The sequence below is a fragment of the Diceros bicornis genome, chromosome 10 (genome assembly GCF_020826845.1).
Source record: "Diceros bicornis minor isolate mBicDic1 chromosome 10, mDicBic1.mat.cur, whole genome shotgun sequence".
Taxonomy (NCBI): domain Eukaryota; kingdom Metazoa; phylum Chordata; class Mammalia; order Perissodactyla; family Rhinocerotidae; genus Diceros; species Diceros bicornis.
The window spans coordinates 79,679,263-79,701,057 of NC_080749.1; the positions used below are offsets into that span (position 1 = coordinate 79,679,263).

Below are 21,795 nucleotides of genomic sequence, written 5' to 3' on the forward strand. Positions count from 1 at the left end.
ATATGAAAGCCACATGACTTTTTTTTTACAAAGCAAATAAAAAATAAAACAGTTCTGAAGAATAAATGAAAACAATAGAAAGATGAATTGTACAGTTTTTAAAGAACAATGTTGGCACCTAGAAAACATCTTTCATCTTTCAAAGTTAAGGTGCATAGACTTATTTTCTTACCAATGCATTGATATTTATGGTATTTATGGATATTCCAGATACTGAATTATAATGGATTTAGGAATTTTGTTTGTCTTCTGTGTGTGTGCATGTAGGCACCAACCATACAAGTGCAAATTAGGAATTTCAGCCAGATATTAGCATTTTATTCCATAACACAAACATCTTGTACTACTTTGTAGAACTTGCGTAATAGCCTTAATGCCCAGCTTTCTCCAGTATATTTTACATAATTGTGTACACTCTCCTAGGGGAGTAGAAGGTGAAGGACACTAAGAAACTGCGTAAGGAAAGGACTGCCTTCTTGGTTCCCTACAGCTGCTAGTATGAAAAGACAGGAAAAGGCAACAAGCTTTTTCTAGGCTCCTTTCCTTTTGAGAGGAGGAAAAAAAGTGGGCTACAGGCTTAAACCTAGCAACGACTATGGTTTTGAATATTGTTTAAAATGCCCTCAGGCCTTCTAGTGGTTCGTGAGGCCCTGGAGTTTCTGGAAGGTGTTAGGGTACTGGATGGAGACTTGGTTCACGTCTTCAAAAACCAAGACATTTCCATTTCTATTTTATATCAGTTAATAAAGCAATTACATATATGTTTTATATACACATGTACATACATACATATATGTGTGTGCATATATATATGAAATGATGTGAGACCTTTCAAGTACATACAGAGAAAGCGTGAGGGGCAGTGCGTAGAGGCCAGTTGACGGTATTCACCAACTCAGTTTCTCAGCTGGCTTATCTTATAGTTGACCATTGCTAGCAACCAGGAAGGTTGTTAATCATTTGACAGTTTCCATTGCTTTTATTCTCTTCCATATGTTGTTTCATTTATACCTTTTGCATCTATTGTTTTAAAGACAGGAGGCAAAAAGAACATGGATATTTAAATACAAGTTCATGAAGAGCTTTAAAATGACAATAATTCTAAAAATTCACTTCAAGATATTATTCACTAGATTCTTAAGTTACATTTGTCTCATCAAAATTCTTGCGTCTTTAAGATGTCTCTTGTACATGAAAAATCAGTAAAAAGTAAATATACTGGCCATTATATCCAAATCGGCTTTTTTCAAATTGGGGATAAAAACAACCTGTTGTTTGAGAGGGGGAGAAAAACTGCTCGCAAAACTCGGTCTGATATCTTTTATTTATACATATAAAAATTCTAAGAACAAACCAGTTTATTTTAAATGCAAACCAACTTAATAGGACATGAGAACAGTTTTTGTCTCTTTTGACATGATAAGATATAGTTAAATTTCAATCTTTTTAAAAATATATATTCTCAGGCCGGCCCCATGGCTTAGCGGTTAAGTGCACGTGCTCTGCTACTGGCGGCCCAGGTTTGGATCCCGGGCGCGCACCGACGCACGGCTTCTCCAGCCATGCTGAGGCCGCGTCCCACATAAGGCAACTAGAAGGGTGTGCAACTATGACGTACAACTATCTACTGGGGGGCTTTGGGGAAAAAAAAAAAAAAAGGAGGAGGATTGGCAATAGATGTTAGCTCAGAGCCGGTCTTCCTCAGCAAAAAGAGGAGGATTAGCAAGGATGTTAGCTCAGGGCTGATCTTCCTCACAAAAAAATAAAAATAAAAATAAAAAATAAAAATATATATTCTCTCCCCAAACCAGACACAAGATAAAAATTATTCTTAAACTTGTTTATCAAGAAATCTGCTTTCTCCTACACAATCAATTTAAAGTAAATTAAATAGCATATGTCTATAGACAGATGGAAAAAGTAAACATTTATCATATGTAAAAGTACATATGAATAATATTAAAGACCATATTTAAAATGAATTTGATAAATAAATCTTTAGTAATATGATGATCTATAATAAAATGTTTTCCTTAAATATCCTTCTTTATCAAGCCACACAAAAAAAACGTCAAGATGATTAAGGGAGTTTGCAAAATTATGTGTTATGGGGAAAGAGATTTGGAGTCAAAGTATTGAACCGGGAGGGTGATCTCTGTAATGGGTCACCTGAACCATTTTCATCACTCAAAGACTTAGAAGAATAAAAATGTGCATTATCAGCAAATGAATCTTACCCTTTACTGTCTCTCAGTAATTACCTTCCAGTTTGACTACACAGGAAAGAGAATTTATATTTCACCCTATTAAACCTATTTTAAGATGTACATTCTCTGTTAAATCAGGATGCGTCTTACAATAGCCGTCAGCCAGGCTGCAGCTGTGACTGAAGTTACCATTGCACGTGGAAACATCAAACATGCCAGCATCGAAACTTGTAGAATGGGTGTCAGTGAGTTGGAAGAAAGTCTTGCAGAAAGGAGAGCTTTGTTTTCTTCTTTTTAACCCCTAGGAACCAAATGGTTGCGGAGAAGGAGTGATCAGACATTCTCTAAGCAGGAGTCAGAAGTAGGCTTACTCTTCATAATTGCAAGGTCAGCTAGGAGCCCAGCACCCATGACCCTCTATTATTTTACAAAATGCTACATCATCAAACTCCTGACACAGAGGAGGACGCCGTGGATAAACCCAGACATCAAAGAGTCTGAGTCAAATGCTGAATGTGAAAAAGTTTGAGGAACACTTAAACCAATCTTTTTCACTTAATGTTTCATTTTTTGCACGTACAAGTATGATATATGATAAAATAATCTGTCTCATTAATTTTATAACAGCCCTTCCAAGAAGTATAAAAGAAACATTCTGATCATGTCACAGTTTAACCTACAGTTTTTTTTTTTCTTAATAGTACATACAATAATGGTGCCTCTTACAATGATAGCATCTTAGATTCAGTGAAAGAGGTATTCAATTTGGAGATTCAGTACTTTCCCCTATTCTCATAAAATTGATAGTTAATGAACTTGAATAAGCTAAATGTTTGCTATCTATACTGTGTTCCTAAATGCTGGTCTTTCCAGTTTAACAAAAGGCTGCAGGCTGTTCGTATTTTTATTTGACATAGGGACTTTTTTTTTTTTTGCCCAAGACTGTTAATAGCATGTGGCCCCTATTTAACCATCCTCAAAATATTTCTTGGGAGAAGAAATGCCAGTAGTTCAGTTCCACATGTATGGTTTCCTTAAAAGTGTTGGGTTAACTCTTGTTTCCTTTGCTAGGGGTGCAGGCTGCATCTTTATTGAAATGTTCCAGGGTCAACCTTTGTTTCCTGGGGTTTCCAACATCATTGAACAGCTGGAGAAGATCTGGGAGGTAAGAAAAGAATTCCTCCTAGGAAGAAGAAATATCTGCATTTCAAACTTTGAACCAAATTTGCCTTAGAGACAAATGAAGCAGTCCATCTGGTTTGAGATATTATGCCATATTTTAAGGTTGTGGAAACAATGGTATTTGCCATAGGTATAAGCACCTGGGGAATGAGTGGTCAGGAAAGCCCCTGTTGTCCTGGAGCAGCTCCTGAATCCACCTCCTCCCTATTCACTGTCTCACTCTCCCAGGGCAGTTCTGCTATTACTACGTATGCACATCCCTGCCTGGCCACCCCCAGCTCTAATTCTACCATATATTTGGCCCTGGATCTTTGTCAACTGAAGACAAGATACTAAATTGTCATAGAACCCTGATAAAACAAAGGCCCACAGGTTAGTGTGAGAGAAGTAATCTATTTGTCATGCTCCTCCCAAAACCAAATTCGTGTGATCTCAAGGTGCTTTTGTGTGTGTGGTTCCATTTCTTTATTCATTATTTATCCCTACCTCATTTGTGCCATGATGTACTTCATTTTTATGTCCCTTGTAGCTTATGTGCCATGTACTGTAGTCATCTGTATATTTCCTTTTTTTCTGTGTGATTTTTTAATTATGGTAAAATATACATAAAATTTACCATCCTAACCATTTTTTTTAATAATTTTGTTTATTTATTTTTTCCCCCAAAGCCCCAGTAGATAGTTGTATGTCATAGCTGCACATCCCTCTAGTTGCTGTATGTGGGACGCAGCCTCAGCATGGCCGGAGAAGTGGTGCGTCGGTGCGCGCCCAGGATCCGAACCTGGGCCGCCAGCAGCGGAGTGCACGCACTTAACCGCTAAGCCATGGGGCCGGCCCCTAACCATTTTTAAGTGTACAGTTCATAGGCATTAAATACATTCACATTGGTGTGCAACCATCACCACCATCCATTTCCAAAACTTGTTCATTGTCCCAAACAGAAGCTCTGTACTCATTAAACAATAGCTCCCCATCTTCCCTCCTCCTAGCTCCTGGAAATCTCTCATTTATTTTCTGTCCCTATGAATTTGCCTATTCTAGGATTCTCATATTAGCAGAATCATACAGTATTTGTCCTGTGTCTGGATTATTCACTTAGCACAATATTTCCAAGGTTCATCCACATTCTAGCAGGTGTCAAAGTGCTCCAATCTGGGGGTTATCACCTGTTATCCTGCATCCTGCTCCCTTTCAAGTTTACTTGCTTCCAGCAAGCATCCAGAGCATTCTTGCTAACAGCCTCCAATGCAGGTATCTTGGGAAATATTGCCAGTGTGTGGTTTTTGTGCAGGTGAGGAAACTTGTCTTCTTTCGAACTCCTTTGTAATTTTGATTTAGTAGCCCCAAACTTTTGCCTGTCCAGAATAATACAAAATTTTCATTTTCAAATTGCATAACCACTGTGGAGTCCTTCATTTATTTTTAAAAAAAGTTGAGTTTATCTTTAATACACACATAAAGGTGAGGAAAACCTGCTAGGAAACATTTGGGAAAAGGGAAAAGAGTTGCCAGTGTATGGAGGGTCATTGGCTCACCTCTGTGAAGAAATTCTATGCAAATCAGTCTAGTGCTACAGAATCATGACCCAGAAGACGTTGTCTTCTGGCTTAAATAAAACATGCTTTGTGAGATTAAGACATTTTATAGAGATTAATCACTGTCATGGGGCTGGCCTGGTGGCGTAGTGGTTAAGTTCTTGCACTCTGCTTCAGCAGCCCAGGGTTTGCGGGTTCGGATCCGGAATGTGGACCTACACGTCACTCATTAAGCCATGCTGTGGCGGCGTCCCACGTGCAAAATAGAGGAAGATTGGCACAGATGTTAGCTCAGTGGCAATCTTCCTCACCAAAAAAAAAAAACCACTGCAGTTAAGTTTTCTTTTGGAAACATGGGGATTATTACAGGGGAACATGGGAAAAATTGGGAAGCATTCACAAACTAAGAAAACATTTTTCAAACCAAAAGATTTTTTTCTTCCAAATCCCCTGCAAGATTGCTAAATGCTATCTTCAAACAGCATCGCTGGATGAGGGAACATCATCTAAGCTGGAGACAGCCTAAAGTAATGGCTTTGGAGTTGTAAGACCTGGGTTTGAATTCTAGCTACTTCCTAGCTAAACAAATGTGGGCAGGTGATGTAGTCTCTCTGAACTTCAGTTTCCTGTTTGTGAAATGGGGCTAGTGATGACATTCTAACCTTGCTGTGAGCATCCCATAAGATCAAATGCATAACAAGCTCTGTGCACCATACTTGCTCAATAAGTGTTTGCTCCTTCTTCTCTCATAAAAATTATTATTGTAGAGCTGTTTCAATAACCTTTCTGCTGACAAGCATTTCCTGACATTTACCTAACTGTTCTGTTCTTCCGCTTAGCATTACTTCTTGTCCACGATAGAGGACGCACAATCAGCACTGCCTAGACCTGACCCTGCAATGACCCTTACACATTTGAAGAGTATTTCCTAGTCATTTAATCAGGAAACAACACTTATTGGACATATAAATACTCTACAAGGTCTTGTAAGAAGTTATAAGGCATGGAAAAAAGGGAAGAATAAGAAAAATGCAAGTGTTGTTCAGTCTAGGAGGGGTGAGGGGTGAAGTAGAAGTAAATATATGGGAAACAAACATAAACTATGTATATGTGTAAAAGGATCTGTTTATGGGTGGATAGTTAATATAAGTTGTATTATTGAAGTAGAGTGTGTTATTAGGATATTTGAAAAGTTGAGCATAAACTGATTTTTTAACAGTACATACTAAGTTTAAATGATCATGCTATTAAAAGCAATCATTTTAAAGTTCTTTGCATTTAGCTCAGGACTTAGAAATCATAGAACAGAAAGAATGGGCTAGACGTTTCCCAGGAACTGATGGCTCTCTAGTTGTTGGTTCAGGGTTCCAGGACCGGTCTTGCTGACTGACACCAGCCGCCTGAACGATGTTTTAGGTAATTCAGTAAGTGAAAGAATTTGGACTTGAATCTGGACATAAAGTACCAAAACATGAGTGACGCAGCAAAAACAAACATGTCTTAACAAGTCAGTCCAACAGTTCCTGCCCAGGAAGCCATGTTCCCTTCTACCATTATCCTTATCACACTGCAATAAATCAAAGGGACTTTATTTTGACATTTATGACAACTCATTACAAATTTAAAACAAGTAACATATTAGATATAATACTAGCCTGGAGTCAGGAGACTTGAGTTCTGAACCCAGCTCTAAATTCAGGTTATGAGATAGAACAAGTCACATAACTACCCTCCCTGGGTCTCCAGTGTCATTAATTGTATTTGGTTTTCTGACTCCATGAAGTTGTGACTTCTTTGAACAAAGTGTAAAGGGAATATTGTTGCTCCCATCATTTTACATCATAATATTCTTCTCTGATCATTAGATTCCCCCCTGCTCCCCTCCCCCAGTTAGTTATTTTTCAAGTTTATCAACTTGCACAACTCATTGTTGACTTTGAATCAGCACTGATCAAGGAGATAGTTCCATTTTGCTTAGCCATACTTTATGGGCACCAGGAGGTTAGATTCATTCCATCTCATTTTCCCCCTGGTCCTGTCCAAGCAGGTAAAGCCTACCATTTTGTTAGCACATCTGTAGTTCCATGCCCTGAGGACAAAGTGAGAGAGTGGCCACGTTCAGCAGAGTGTTGTCTTTTATACTACTATATCTCAAGCGGGTTAGACATTTAAACATTACAAATAGCTCCTGACTTTGTGTTTTACTAAATTACTATCTGGTCTATACAGAACAAAATAGGAAAGCTATTTTGGGTTCTATGATATTTGATGTAGGAATTGCTTACTTGAAAGCAATGTGTCCATTTTAAATCTCCCAACCTCTAATCTCAACCTTCCTCGACATTTATCCTGGGATCTAACTCTTAGGAGGAAAGACATAATGAGAAGTCCTGAATCTTTATTTTGCCATCTTTCTGAAATGCCCGTGTGTGCACGTGTGTGTGTGTGCGCGCGCACTCTTGATCACATCTGAATAGCTGTCACTGCTTTCTGATCAATTTTTTAGAAATCTAATTCTTTCAATAAGTGCTTTAAACAAATAATCCCGGATGTGGTTCTAAAATTAGAATAAAATAAACGATGCAGACTTTAAAACCATTAATCAAAATGCCTTCAGTTTCCATTCCAACAAAGGCAGAAAACAGCCCCTGCAGCCCACAGTGGTTTCAAACATAGCGCCTTCAGGGAGGGAGTAAATCAACAATTTTTGGTTTTCAGTTTCCCAGACAGTGAAGTGGAGATTTAGTAATTTTCTCAAGTGAAAATGAGTTCAATAACTTTCAAATAAAAACTGAGCATCAAATTTCCAAATAAAAGATATTGAATTTTTGCTTAAAATGTTAAAAATCTCAAGCTTAAAGCTTTTGGCATAATATTTAAAAAATTTTGGTATCCATTTTGTTGGCTTTAATCAAACATAACACAAAGGAACCAACAATTCTGGTAACTTTCACCTTAGAGAAAATATGGAGGTGGTTCGTCGTTGTTTATTTCCTCTATTGCTTTCTCTTCCGTATCTTTGCTTTGTTTTCATTGTGCTTTGCCGGCCAACAGAAGACGTATGGGTACACGTGAATCACAGCCACTTGTTTACATGCACGTCTGTGCAAATACATAGGATGGTAGGTTAAAAAAGAAGAATTAGCTTCCCATCCTCTGGCCCTCTCCCACAAAAGAAGAATTAGTCCAGTCCGTTTTTCAAAATGGATTCCAGGGTTCTTCATGTTCCCTCAGGCTCAGGGTGGTTGATAGGAAAAGCCCATAATCCCCTCAGTAGCTTTTCAGTTTATTCAGGGGATGGATCAAAGAAAGAAGTGTTTACTGGGTGGCATGATTTTTTTATTATATGAGGGAAAAGAGCACTCCAGTGTCTTTTGTTTGAGGACAAGCTTAAGAGGCACCACCAAGTACACCTCTCAGCCAGAGTCCTAGTCAGCATGCTGGTAGATATTACGATTCTGGATTCCTCTTGATTATTTATTTTCATATTAATTAAGAGCTAGTGCTTCAATTTGGTAATCCAAAGCATCAGTGAGCCCTTTGTCAAGTGATGTTACTATTACGATCCACCAGTCAAAAACCAAATACCACAAGCTACTGGGCCACAGAAAAAACAAGCAGATAAGATGAATTTGGTAGAATGACTAGAGTTAGGTTTGGGATCATTTTTAGCCAACATTCCACTGCCTAAACGTCAGTAATCCGAATCCTTTTTAATTTGAGCACATTGGGGAACAGCTGAATGTCCACACTGAGGCATAACTTCAGCTGTCAAGTGTCTCTTGTTGATATATATATATATATATATATATATATATATATATATATATATAGTCATCTAATGTAAGGCAAAAGGACAGTCACTCCTGCCTCTTTATGTCCCCAACTCCCAACATAGCATCCTCATGTATGGTAATCATGCAATAGATATTTAGTGATGAGAATATGACTTGAAGCAAGGCTCTATGATCTGCCTCAGAATAGCAAGTGAGTTAGTGAAGACACAGGCTCAGGACCTGTATTTGTCACGGTTCTCTAGAGAAACAGAACCAAAAGTATATATAGAGATATACAGTCATGCATCGCTTAATGACAGGGACGTATTCTGAGAAATGCGTTGTTAGGCAATTTTGTCATTGTGTGAACATCATGAAGCATACTTACACAAACCTAGACGGTATAGCCTTCTACACACCTAGGCTGTATGGTACTAATCTTATGGGACCACCATCGTATGTGTTGACCGAAAGGCTGTTATGCGGCACATGACTGTGTAAGACGAGATTTATATGGGAATTGGCTCATGTGATTATGGAGGCTGAGGTATGCCATCTGCAAGCTGGAGAACCAGGAAAGCCACTGGTATAATTCAGTCTGAGTCCGAAGGCCTGAGAACCAAGGGGGCTGCTGGTGTAAGTCCCAGAGTTTGAAGGCCTGAGAACCAGGAGCTCCAATCTCTGAGGGCAAGAGAAGATAGACGTCCCAGCTCAAGAAAAGAGAGAGATAATTTGCCCTTCTTCCACCTTTTTATTCTATTTCGGCCCTCAGTGGATTGGATGATGCCCGTCCAAGGTGAAGGGTGCATCTCTTTACTCAGTCTACCGATTCAAATGCTAATCTCTTCCTAAACACTCTCACAGAAGTAATATTTTATCAGCTACCTGGGCATTAAGTTGACATGTAAAGTTAGCCATCTCAGGACCACAGGAATATACTACATAGAAATGTACTATAGTTTTGTCCATGAAACTACAAATGTTGGAAACACTAAAGTTTCTTTCTTGTATACATCAGCTGGTGTAATGTGACAGACGTCTAATTCCTCCTTGTTCCTCCCTGATCTGTCCTTCATGTCTCCATAGCTGCTCCATCTACCTTGTCTCTGCCTCATCTTTGTTTGTCTTTCTTTGTCTTTCTATAGGTGTTGGGAGTCCCTACGGAGGATACTTGGCCTGGAGTTTCCAAGCTACCTAACTACAATCCAGGTAATATTGATTTGAGCTTCTGAATGCTCTGAGAATTAGCAATGTGAGAGCACTGGCCACACAAACAGGGTGTCCATCTTTTATTGTTAACTTAACAGCAAAGATAGGTCTAGACAAATTTTTAAATTCACACATTCTCTGACTAATCATTTTACGAGGAGGACACTGAAATAAGAGTTGGGGTTAGATCAGTTCTCTAGCTGTGTAAAACACAAGTAGTAAGCTGAATAAGAATTTGAAATAACTATTTCTGTAGATTCCAAATCCATTTCCAAATACTCAAGGGCTCAAAAAAACACTCAAAAGATGGCTTCAATTTTGAGCCCTATGATTACTATTGAGTTTCTTTGCTAGGTTATTGTACCTTTACTGTATATAAAGTATAAAAGGAAAGCTAATACAACAGAGGGGAAGTGGAGGCTCACCAGGGCTAGGACAGGCCAGGGAAGATGGCCCTAGACTACACATGAGTCATCTATTGTCTCTAGACCTAACACTTGGTCATTTTCTGTCACACATTTGGTCCTCCAAGACGGGCTCCTGGGGTTGGATTTGGAAGAGTTGGAAGTGTTGCCCATGGGGGAAGCTGTGAGAAATGGTCCCAAGGCTGTGCCAGAGGGGTCAGAGTATCCAGTAGTCACTTCAAGGATGTTGAGACAGAAGGGAGGAGACAAGCAATGAGCTACAGGGTGAAGAGCCATATCAGAGGCTGGAGAAGCAAGGAATGGCAATACCAAAGCTGGACGCTTGCTGGTAGGATTAAAGGGGAGGTAGATATGTCCAGTTAAGGGTGAATGTGGCCCAAGTCAAATTTTCCAGTCTTTATATTATTACATTGTTCCATTACTAAAAATGGATTTTCCCCAAATTGTTGTCATTACTAACTTTGGTATGAGATTACCCTGGAAGAGTTTCATGAGAGCAAGAAATTGTAGGCGATTAAAAAGGCAATTAAAGAGGAAAACGAAAGACACAGGAGGCTAGGGATTTTTTTCTTCTTTTTCCAGCATCTGATACTTTTGCTCAAACAGCTATATATAGGGATCATGCATCTTGAACTGAGCAGGATTATAGAAACCCTACAGTAAGCTAAAGACTAACTGGAAAGTCATTTCAGCTGCTTTGTGAATGATCCTATGCGTTGCTAAATGGCCTTAGGGTCATTTACAAATAGTTTACCATTTCTAACTATCTTGCTTGAGTTTAGCCTCTGACAAAAATGCCACTCTCTGGCCACAGGGCTTGGAATAGTGCCTTTTCCCTTTGGTCTGAGATAGGGAGAAAAAAGAACAGACTTCTTGAAGAGACCATGGTCCAGTGTGCAATGGGTCCTATCTCCAGTTGCTACACTTTCTAGGAGAACCTGGGTCTCATCTTTTCCTACCCTGCCTGTACCTCTCCCTACCTACTCTCTTCTCCAGGTGAAAATGGGACCCCTCAGCTTCCTAACATGGATGCAGGCAGAAGTTTAGGGTCACAGATGGGTGTAGCACACAGTTTGGATGATGTCAACACAAAGCTGCCGTGATGAGCATATGCTATTCTCCCAAACTTCAAACATTTGGGTTTCTGATTGATTCAGGCAATAAACAGTGATCTGTAATACAGGATATCTTGGTGAGCACGATAATGATAGAAACTTGTCCAAAATGCTTCCCTGCAGATTCAGTACTAAATAAGATAAATGGGTTCCAATAAAACAGGGAAAAATATATTGCATTTTTCAATTTGCTGTCGTTTCAAAGTAATGTGCAATTTTTTATTTGTGAAGAGAATTCTCCAAACCCAACATCAATAGGGCTTATACTTTGCATTGTTTTTCTAGTAAGGATTCAGTTTAATTCAAATAAGTCAAAAAATTTTGAGCACCTACCATCCACCAGGCGCTGTTATGTGCTAGGTCTGCACAGATGGATGCGGTATGTTCTTGGGTCTCTAAGAGCCTGGGTTTGTGTTCATTCACCCACACTCTCTCACCAGCTCTCCTCATTTGTGAGCCCTGCTTGCATGGGCTTGGCGGTGTGTAGCTGTGGGCCAGGCTAAGCTTATGGAAGGAAGGGAGTTGTAACCTTCGCCACAGCCAAGATGCCTAACCCCGTATTTGTAAATCTTAAAAGTCTAGTGTATCTTAGGCATGGAGTCAGTACTATTGACAACTCAATCATAAGGACTATGTTTTAACAGGGTCATCCACATCTGTGTTCCAAGAACGTCCCCTTATGTGAATCAAGAAGTCCCTTTGAGCCACTCTTCTCCCACCCCATCCCTGAGCTGCTGCTGCTGCTTCCATGCACTTGAACTCCAAGGATTAAGGGAACAGAAGAGGGGAAGGGAGCCAGAAAAATGTCACAGAGAACTGATAACGCCATTCTGGATGAGATTTCCATTCCTTTCCTTCTCATTCTAAGTACTAGTAGAGCCCCCAAACTTCTAATTCAGCTGTACAACAATTTTGAGGGAACCAGAGAGCTCAGAACTTGGGAAAACCACCCAGTGTCCATCTATGCCCACTCTGCCCTTTCCAGACCTGGTCTGGCACATGTCTAGGAGGACAACACAGTCTCTGTTTGTACCAGTTTGAAAAAAACACCTGCTGCTGACCCAGCTGGACAGGTTTCTCTGACCAGTTGTTTTCTTGGGGTGCTGGTAAGAGGGGTTGTAGGTTTTCTAGCCATCAATTCAGACTCTTGTGCTGATTAAATCTGGGCAAAGAAAGAGAGGTGTGTAATTTTAGATACTGGTCTGTCTTCCTTCCTTCCTTCTTTCCTTCCCTTCCCCCTTCCCCCTTCCTTCCTTGCTTCCTTCTTTCCTTCCTTCCTCCCTCCCTCCCTCCCTCCCTTCCTTCCTTCCCTCCCTTCCTCTTTCCTTCTCTCCCTCCCCATTTTAAGCAAGCTGGCTGAGAACTCTGTGTCCTCCACTTCAAAGAGGCAGTTGTCTTATTTTGATGTGGGCAGATTGAGAAGTAGGCTTTGAAAAGGAGGCTTTTTTTTTTGTTTAATCTTTCCTCCTGGGATAGGTTTCAGAGCAATATATCCAAGTGTCAATGAGGGGATTCTGACGAGCCCGGATTCCCAGACTCTCAGCAGGATCATTCTCTAACAGAAATATAAAAGTGAAATATTAAAAACCCTGGAACGTGAACTCCATCTGCAGAGTAGCCAGTGTCTTGCCTGCTCGCACCATGGGAAAAAAAGATCTTGAAAAAAGAGGGAGGAGAAAAAAAGTGCTTTGAGTAAGAGGTTTACAGGGTTAGCAGAGCATAGTAACATCCCCTCAAAGAAGTGGGTGTTGCTCTGTGACCCCCCAAAATGCTCCTCCTTTGACTTAGCCGCCAGAACACTCACCCTCCCCTGGCAACACACCCCGTTTTCACATGCTAACTGAGGCGCCTGTGATTGGCTGGACAATACACCGGTCACACTTGCTAAAGGCCTGCCATCCTTCACACAATCAGCCAAGACACATTAATCAAACTGGCGGGAACCGGGGCTGCGCTGGCCGCCTGCAGTGGGGGAGGGGACGTTTGGGCTATCCCTAAGGAGAGTCTGCAGGAAGCAATAATAAAGAAGGGCATGCCTGAGGGGCCTCCACTCTCAGAGAGTCTAAAAAGGTGAAAGGCCCAACTGACGCCATATCTGCGGTGCCCTGGATCTGTGGCACACAGGAGCCCAGAAGCTTGCAGCAAACTGGATATTGGTCTTGGCTAAAATCTGCTAATACCAGACCATAGTGTGACTTTAAAGGGTAGACCCCTGGAGACATTTTTATAAAGTTCCCTCGGCCCTCTTGGCTTCCCCTCCGCCCCCAAGAAAACGCACACAGGAGTCCTTTTGAGCCTCAAGCACTTCAGGTCCAACTGGAACCAATGGAATAAAGCATATATAAAAAGTAGAGAGAACCACCTAGAATCAATTAAGAGAAAGTATTAACTGGCACGGTGTTGGTCCTAAACTAAGTATTCGGAGGACATTAAAAATAGTTAATTTAAGATAAAAAACTTTTAGCATTTGTACTTTCAATGGTAATATCCTCTGACTTCTTTTCCAAACTCCCTTTATATAGATTTTCCAGTGGCAATATAGAGCTAATAAGATCATACCTTAGAGACCAGTTTGCTACAGAATCATGTAAGGCTTTTAAGAGAATCAGCTAAATATTTAGACATTTCTCAGCTAAAGTAAACGGAGACCGTCCTCCTCTGGAGGTTGTCCAGTCACCATCTCATTAGATGCAAAGATCCTATGATAAAGAAAAACTTTTTTTTTGCCCACATGGTTGCAGCCCAGTTGTGGTTTTTAATGTGTTATTGATTGTTTCATCCAACTCCTTTTGCTCCGCTGAAAGGGTCTGTCATGGCTCTGTTTGCTTCCTTAAACATGGTTTTTGAAAGCGCTCATGCTGTGTGAGCTCAAATCCTAGCGTTAATGTACCGCTGGGTTCATTTCACCACACTCAAGAGCACTGAATTTAAATCCCTCTCAATTCCATTGGAGGCACCAGAGGCCTTTATCCTTCTCCACTAATGGTTCCAAGTTTACATCTAGATACTGGGGTCAAGGACAGGAGAGGATTTAGAAATAACGGTGTATGACATTAGTCCATGTATTTGCCAAATTGGCAATTAGTTCCTGATGTGCGTGCAAAGCATTTTATTCCTGTCTCTTTGATGCTTGTTCCCATTGAGAAGGGACTAGAGTCCACAGAGGCCTTCAAACTTTTAAAGAAATATCTGCTGAGTATCATGCCTGATTTGTGACATGAGCTCAGCGGCAGGGAAGCATCTGGGATTATCCTGGTTCTTTCAGCTCCAGGAGAGAACACTGCACTTGGAAAGATTTTCCACTGGAGGAACTTAGTGGAAATCAAAAGGCAGGAAAGCGGTACTAAAAGCCCTGTGGGGACCCAGATTCAGATGCACGATAAACGGTAGGCAAAATGGATCCTGTTGACACCTAGTTATTTTCAGGACGCCTCACCTGCTGTTTCACCTTTTGACCACCAGGTGGAAGCAAGAAATAACCAGGACGGAATATGACATCAGACAGCATTGTAGCACAGCAACAGAGCCTTACTCTTGGAATGTTCTATTTGAACCTCAAATCCAGAGTGAGAGCTTCACTTCATCTGACGCCACTACAGGACAGATGATGATTAAAATCTAAAATGATTCTTGTCCATACTGGGATGATAAAGAGCTGCCATGCCTTGGGCTCGTCGGGTCCTGAGCACATCTTTGTGTGTTTGCTATGAACCCAACGCCAGGTCTGCACGCCCTCAGTTGCACGAGCCGTTAGCCGGAGAGTCATTCAACGGGCTGAACTAAGGGAAAGATACTTTTAATTATGGCATCAACTCCTCACAGAACGGCAAGTCCAAGCTCCATCTTGTACTCTCTGGGGCACTTGAGGAAGTCACTTGTTTCCTAGTTCCCTAATCTGCAAAATGGGAGCAATCCTAGCATTTTAAAAGTGTTCCCTATGTGCAGACACAGGACACAGATAACTGCTAATCCTGACTACTGCCTGCTGGGGTGGGTCCATGCTGGTCGGAGTAGCATGGTTTTACATAGGAGGAAACAGAAGCTTCCTCCCACGTCCACACAGAGCATTTCCTAGATTGGAGATGGTCAATCCACAGCCAAACCTTGTCCTCCTCCCGTTAACGGTGTTGTATCCCTCTGTCTCATTTTGCAGGGTGGTTCTGAGAAATAAATGTAATTATTGAACCACCTCTGCCATGGTACCTAACTTTTCTTGAGATTTAATTGACATATAACATTGTATTAGTTTCAGGTGTACAACATAATGATTTGATATATGTATATTTTGCGAAATGGTCACCACAATTAGGTTAGTTAACATCCATCACTACACATAGTGCCTAACTTTCAGTAGCTGCTCAACAGAAGTTAGCTCCCATTCTATTTCTTACACGGTGTGGAAGTTCATTCAGCTGCTCGGTGCCTCGCTGGGGGTCAGACTCCATGACAGGTGTGTGAGAACTGATGCTATGCCTGTTTCTGTATGTCGAGCTCCCTCAGAATTCTCAGCTTCTTTCTAGATGTCAGGCACACCTCCTGGCACCAGGACTGACTTTTGGTTTTGCTTGCTTGGGCCTAAACATTGCTTGACTTCGCACACACTCAGAGCCGACCTACAGTTTTCAAACACCTACCTAAGTCAGTCTGAGCGCCCGTTGAGGCTGTCCCTCTGGTGGAGGCTCCATTCTGCTCCCCCTCCTGAGCTGCTCGGAGATGCCTGCCCACTCTATGGCACAGGGCTCTTCCCTGGGAGAGCCCCTATTATCTGCATGCTACATGTGGGTACCCAGCAAGGGCTACTCAATCCCAGGCAGTGTCAGCGTTGTCACTGTTGATGTCGCCCAAAGTGTGATAGAGTGGGAGGGTCTCTGCAGAGCAAACCTGGCCACTTCTAGTATTTCCAGTATTTTACACATGCCCCCTAACTGGCACATAAGAGTCAATAAATATGTGTTATATGAAATCAGTGACTAGGAGTCAGAAAACCTGGTTCTAGTTCCATTTGCCCCCTCCAGGACATAATAATCCTTGTTCTGCATGCTTTGCAGAGAAAGTACATGTTCGTTATTATTCACCTTATTCCTGGGTAACAGGAACTGCTGTTTATTGAGCACTAACTCTGAGTTAGGCACTTTACATATATTATTCTGCTTTGATTCACAACAGCCTCATCCGATAGGGCCTTGTTATCATCCCTGCTTTACAGGGGAGGGAGCTGAGGCTTCGGGAGGCACCTGTCTTGTCTAGGGTCACCCAGCCAGGAGGGGGGAGGCCCAGAATATCCAGACCTGTTGGACTCCAAGGTGATGTTCATAGCAGTATTCCACTTTACCGTCCAACTATCAAAGGGCAAATATAATGATTTGGTAATAAAACAATGACCTAGACTGGGGACCAGCTAACAACACTTTTTCAAGTCCATTTCCAAATGATTATGTCCTTCCACCCAGACTTGCTTTTAGAGTCCGTGAGCTTGGTGACGTATTTCTGGAATGTAATGCGAGTTGAGTCCCTACCCTGGGACACCAGCAACACTCCCTTGCTCCAGGTAATGAAGCCACTGGTGTTCACCGAATCTCTGAACCGCGATTGGGCTCACTACGGCTGCACTTAGGGAGCGCTGCCAAAAGCTCCTGGGGAGTTACTGTTAACATCTCTATTAACCCACCCCCCAAATCAGTCAGAGAAATTCATTTAGATACGTAGCCTACTTTGATCTTCATTAATAGTTTCTACATTTATTTTTAGTTTTCTCATCTTTATTTGGTGGCAATTATTAGTTTTTATTGAGGGGGACTGGATGATCGTAAAGGAGTTAAGATAAGGAAAAATTGCAAATGAGTGAAAGCAGGTTAAAAAAAATTTTTTTTCCTCAAGTAAAACCCTGCTATGTTCCTTTCCAGTTCATGAAAAGGAAACTTAAGGTTCTAAATATCATGACACTGGGTCAAACCAGAGACTCCTTCCCCGGCTTCACAACCGGTACTCTGTGCCATCAATCTCTGGGAAACACAGAGCAAGGCACCCATGGGCTCTCGTGAGTTACTTTCACATTTTAAGAATAGGGTTTAGTAAATCTACTCTATTTTTATTTTTCATCCAAGCATCAGTTTTTCTTTTTCTTTGTTTTTTTTTTTTTTTGTGAGGAAGATCAGCCCTGAGCTAACAACCATGCCAATCCTCCTCTTTTTGCTGAGGAAGAGCAGCTCTGAGCTAACATCTATTACCAATCCTCCTCCTTTTTTTTCCCCCCTTTTTCTCCCCAAAGCCCCAGTAGATACTTGCATGTCATAGTTGCACATCCTTCTAGTTGCTGTATGTGGGACGCCACCTCAGCATGGCTGGACAAGCAGTGCATCGGTGCGCGGCCAGGATCCAAACGCGGGCCACCAGCAGTGGAGCATGCGCACTTAACCACTAAGCCACGGGGCCAGCCCCAAGCATCAGTTTTTCATTTGTTCAACAAATATTTATTGATTTTGAATCTCCCAGGCCTAGCTAGGTGCTGGCCTGGGAGATTCAAAAATAAATAAGGACATTGATACCTGCCTTCAAGGAATACAATCTAGAGGGGGAAACGAAACAACAATGTGGAAAAAATATTATTATAGCAGCATCCCCTGGGGGCCTCTAGGAACACTAAGAAAAAGGCACCCTTGGTTTGGGGAATTTAGGGACTGAGAAAAAGACACATGAGCTAAGTCTCAAAGATGAACAAGTGGGCTTTCTCCAGGTGAGCAAGAGGGGAAGGATATTCCAGACGAAGACACTTGACACAGAGGATAGGAAAGCAGGTATATTTGGTACTATACCAAGTAGGTAAACCACTCGGGGAAGCTAGGATGTTGGCTTTGTGGTGGGGCATTGCTGGAGATGAACCTGGAAGGGTAGACGGGGACCAGATTGGGAAGTGCTTTGTAATCATCCCAAGGATTTGGACTTGACTAATAAGCAAAGAGAAGGCATTGGAAGATTGTTAGCAGGGAAGTGATATGGCACGATTTAAATTTTAGAAAAAAATTGCTTGGAAGACTATATGTAGAATTAACTTGGTGGTAGTCGAGACTGGAAGCAGTGTGGCAATGTTCTAGACTCTAGAAGACAAACAGGAAGTCTCAACTAGAGTGGTGGCTATGGATAAGGAATGGAGGGGACAAATCTAAAAAGTATCTGGGAGGTAGAGTCAAGGGGAGGTTGTGAGTGGTTGGACTTGAGTCGTGAAGCAGAAACTTCTCCAGTGGGAGAGAGAATGACAGCACCTTTCACTGGCACAAGAAAGAACAGGAGGAAGGAACAGATTTGTGGGGAAGGTGATGAGCGGAAGGTTTGAACATTTTGAGAGTAAGATATCTGTGGGACCACCAAACAGAGATATCTAAAAAGCAATTAGAAATACAAGCCTGTGATTACAAGGGTCCAATCTAGAAATACAAAATGGGAAGTCATCTGCTTCAAGTGGTACTTAAAGCCCATGTGTGAATTCAGCTGCCCAAGAGAGATCATGTAGAGAAAGAAGACTGATGGAACCCTGGGACACCAGTACTGAAGGAAGAGGAGGAAGCTGAAAAGAAACAGCCAAAAGGGCTGGAGAAGACCAGGAGATGATGATGATGATGATGATGATGATGATGATGATGATGATGATGATGATGATGATGATACTGCAGAAACCATATGGCCGTAAGCTCCTTTGGGGGAGGGCCAAGTACCATGTCTGTGTATTCTCAGTGCTGAGCACAATGCCTGCATGTGGTGGCCCTGAACCATTTGTAGAGACTACAGGGAAGTGGTAAATGTTGTCAAATGATGCATCATTACATGCCATAAACACCAGTGGCATGATCAAGCTATAGCTCAAACATCATTTGTGGGGATGGACAGAGATTAAACATGGTACTGCCCTCGGGAGAGGAGAAACTCTTAACTCTGCCCATTCCCTCCACCCTCGCCATACACCCAGCAGAAGCAAGGCCTGGCCTCCCCTTCCTCCGCAGAGACCATTACCTTAGGAACAGACTTCAGAGGATGGGATATTTTCTTAGAATCCACAGAAAGTTCAAATGCAGGGTTAGAAAAGTGATAAACCACAAACAGGAGTTGGAGTGCAAGGCTTACATGCCAAGGAGCACCCTCGGTGACAGCACTTGCTTTTGGTGTCCTGATGATTCCCGAACAGGAATCTAAAGCCTGGTAATGCAGACACCAGAAGAGGAGACTTAAGACTCCTTGTCCAAAGACTAAGGAAGCTTCCAAGCCACTACCTGAGAAGAGGGGAGCAAGCAGCTGTGAGGTGCGTGTTTGGGGTGGGGGTGAGGCGGAGGTAGGAGGAGAGCTACAGATTTTTGCGATGCAGTTTTAAAGTTACTGCTGCAGATAGTGAAATAAGGCTAACAACATTATCAACTATTTAAATATATGGTATCTCAGGAATGCATTGTATTCAGGAAATTCCAGAGGTGTAGTTCAGTAGACCACACCATAAGATAACCTTAGGGTGATTGTGGCAAGACTATAGCAACTAGAAAATGTTTTACCTTGAGCTAAGACTCAGAATGGTCCTGGAGATGTTTGATCAATCAACCACCAAATCTCTGTTGACTGAGATTACCATGCTTGAGCCAGTTGTGCAATGAGCTTCTTAAACGTTTATGAAAAAATGCATTATTTTGCTATGGTAGCACCAGTTCTGCCCTTATTTGAATTTTACTCCACTTAGTTGGGAAGTTCAAATGTTGAGCCTTTTAAGTTTCCTTCTGCAGCTTACTTTGCTTTTCCTGCCTTAAATTCCATTTGAACTCAAATGAGAGCTCTTTTAAAGAGAACTGCAGAAGGAGAAGACGGAGCAAAATCTGGTCTAATGATTTACTCTTGTCTTTGGAAGGAGAAGGGAAATAAGCTACCTACAGACCTATTATTTTTAGGGACTATTGAAGCCAGGGAAACAGACTGCTCTCACAATGGTGCTGTGTACAATGCCTATCTGTTTGTGGATTGTTCCCTCATTGATCGCTTGCAGCTTAACTACCGGGAGAAATCAATGGGAGAGGCAAGGTCGTCCAGCATCAGGTTATCTGCACACGAGTGGGAGGGAAGGCCGCAAATAGACACCGGGCTTTGGCTCTGCTTCATATTAGCGACCTGGCTGACTCTGGACACATCAGTCCCTCTATCTCAGCTCATGTAGCTGCAAAATAGATGTGGGGAGAGAGTCAGGCACAGTCTATGCAAGACATGGAACCTCAAGTTCAATGTTGTTACAATGCCTCCTGGGGCAACTTTTACAGGTCGTTCTTCGCTGGTAGAATTTATGAGAACTGATTTTCCCCTTGTTGTGCTTCCTCTTTCCCATCCTTGAAAAATATATTAAGTATGTGGCAGACACTATGTTCTGCAGTTTTTATATACAGATTAATTGAATTCTCACAACAAGCTCACTTGAGCAAATGAGCCTCAGAGAAGTGTGTGGGGGTCACTGGTGAGTTGTCGACCTGCCCTCCTTGCTAGACTAGCATCCTCGGCCTCACGTAGTGCCATACTAGAAACATCTGGAGACCATTAAAGACAATAATAACACTGTGGCAGCCCGGGGTTGGGATCCCGGGCGCGCACCAATGCACCGCTTGTCAAGCCATGCTGTGGTGGCGTCCCATATAAAGTGGAGGAAGATGGGCACAGATGTTAACCCAGGGCCAGTCTTCCTCAGCAAAAAGAGGAGGATTGGCGACAGATGTTAGGTCAGGGCTAATCTTCTTCACACACACACACACAAACACACACACACACACAAAACCAATAATAACAACACAACATGGACCAATGCTGGGTCCTCCCTGGGCAGGTCAATCAGACTCTCTGGGGGTGGATCCCGGGCTTCCCTGCGTTTCCACACTCTCTCAGGTGATGCTAATATGCAGCTTGTCTTGAGAACCACTGTTAGACCACACTACCTCTCCAAAATGAGAGGTGAAAACAAGCATAAAAAAATTAAAAAGGAATAAGACTAACATTTATTGAGCCCCTACATGCCAAGTGCTTAATCTTATCTAATATTCCCAAGCAACTGGAAAAGTATTCCCATTTTACACATTTGGAAACTTCTGCGGTACTTAGCCAGAGAGGTTACGTTCCTTCCCCCAAGTCCCAGAGCTCATAAGGGGCAGAAAGAAGATTTGAGCCCTGGCTTGTGCTCACGTCACTGCCCCACACGGCTAATAAACATGCTTCTGGCCCACCATGAGGACTCAGAAGAGATCCAGCCAGGATTGTAAGAACTTGAGCCTGAAGGAAGTTAGAATTTCAGTAGAACAAAACAAGTATGGAAGGTTTCCAAGGGGAACAATAAGGCA

At 41.9% G+C, this 21,795-nt stretch overlaps 1 protein-coding gene across 4 annotated transcripts in view; it reads left to right on the forward strand.

The window, feature by feature from the left end:
• CDK15 (cyclin dependent kinase 15) overlaps nt 1–21,795 on the forward strand; it is an 89,770-nt gene that overhangs the window by 43,433 nt on the left and 24,542 nt on the right. For 3 of the 4 annotated variants that reach the window (XM_058549616.1, XM_058549612.1, XM_058549613.1), the window contains exons 9-10: nt 3,279–3,372; nt 9,846–9,909. In XM_058549616.1, coding sequence (XP_058405599.1) covers nt 3,279–3,372; nt 9,846–9,909 — 158 coding nt within the window. Of the gene's footprint in view, nt 1–3,278; nt 3,373–9,845; nt 9,910–12,093; nt 13,056–21,795 lie in introns of those variants that run through there. The other variant, XM_058549615.1, reaches the window with a different exon arrangement.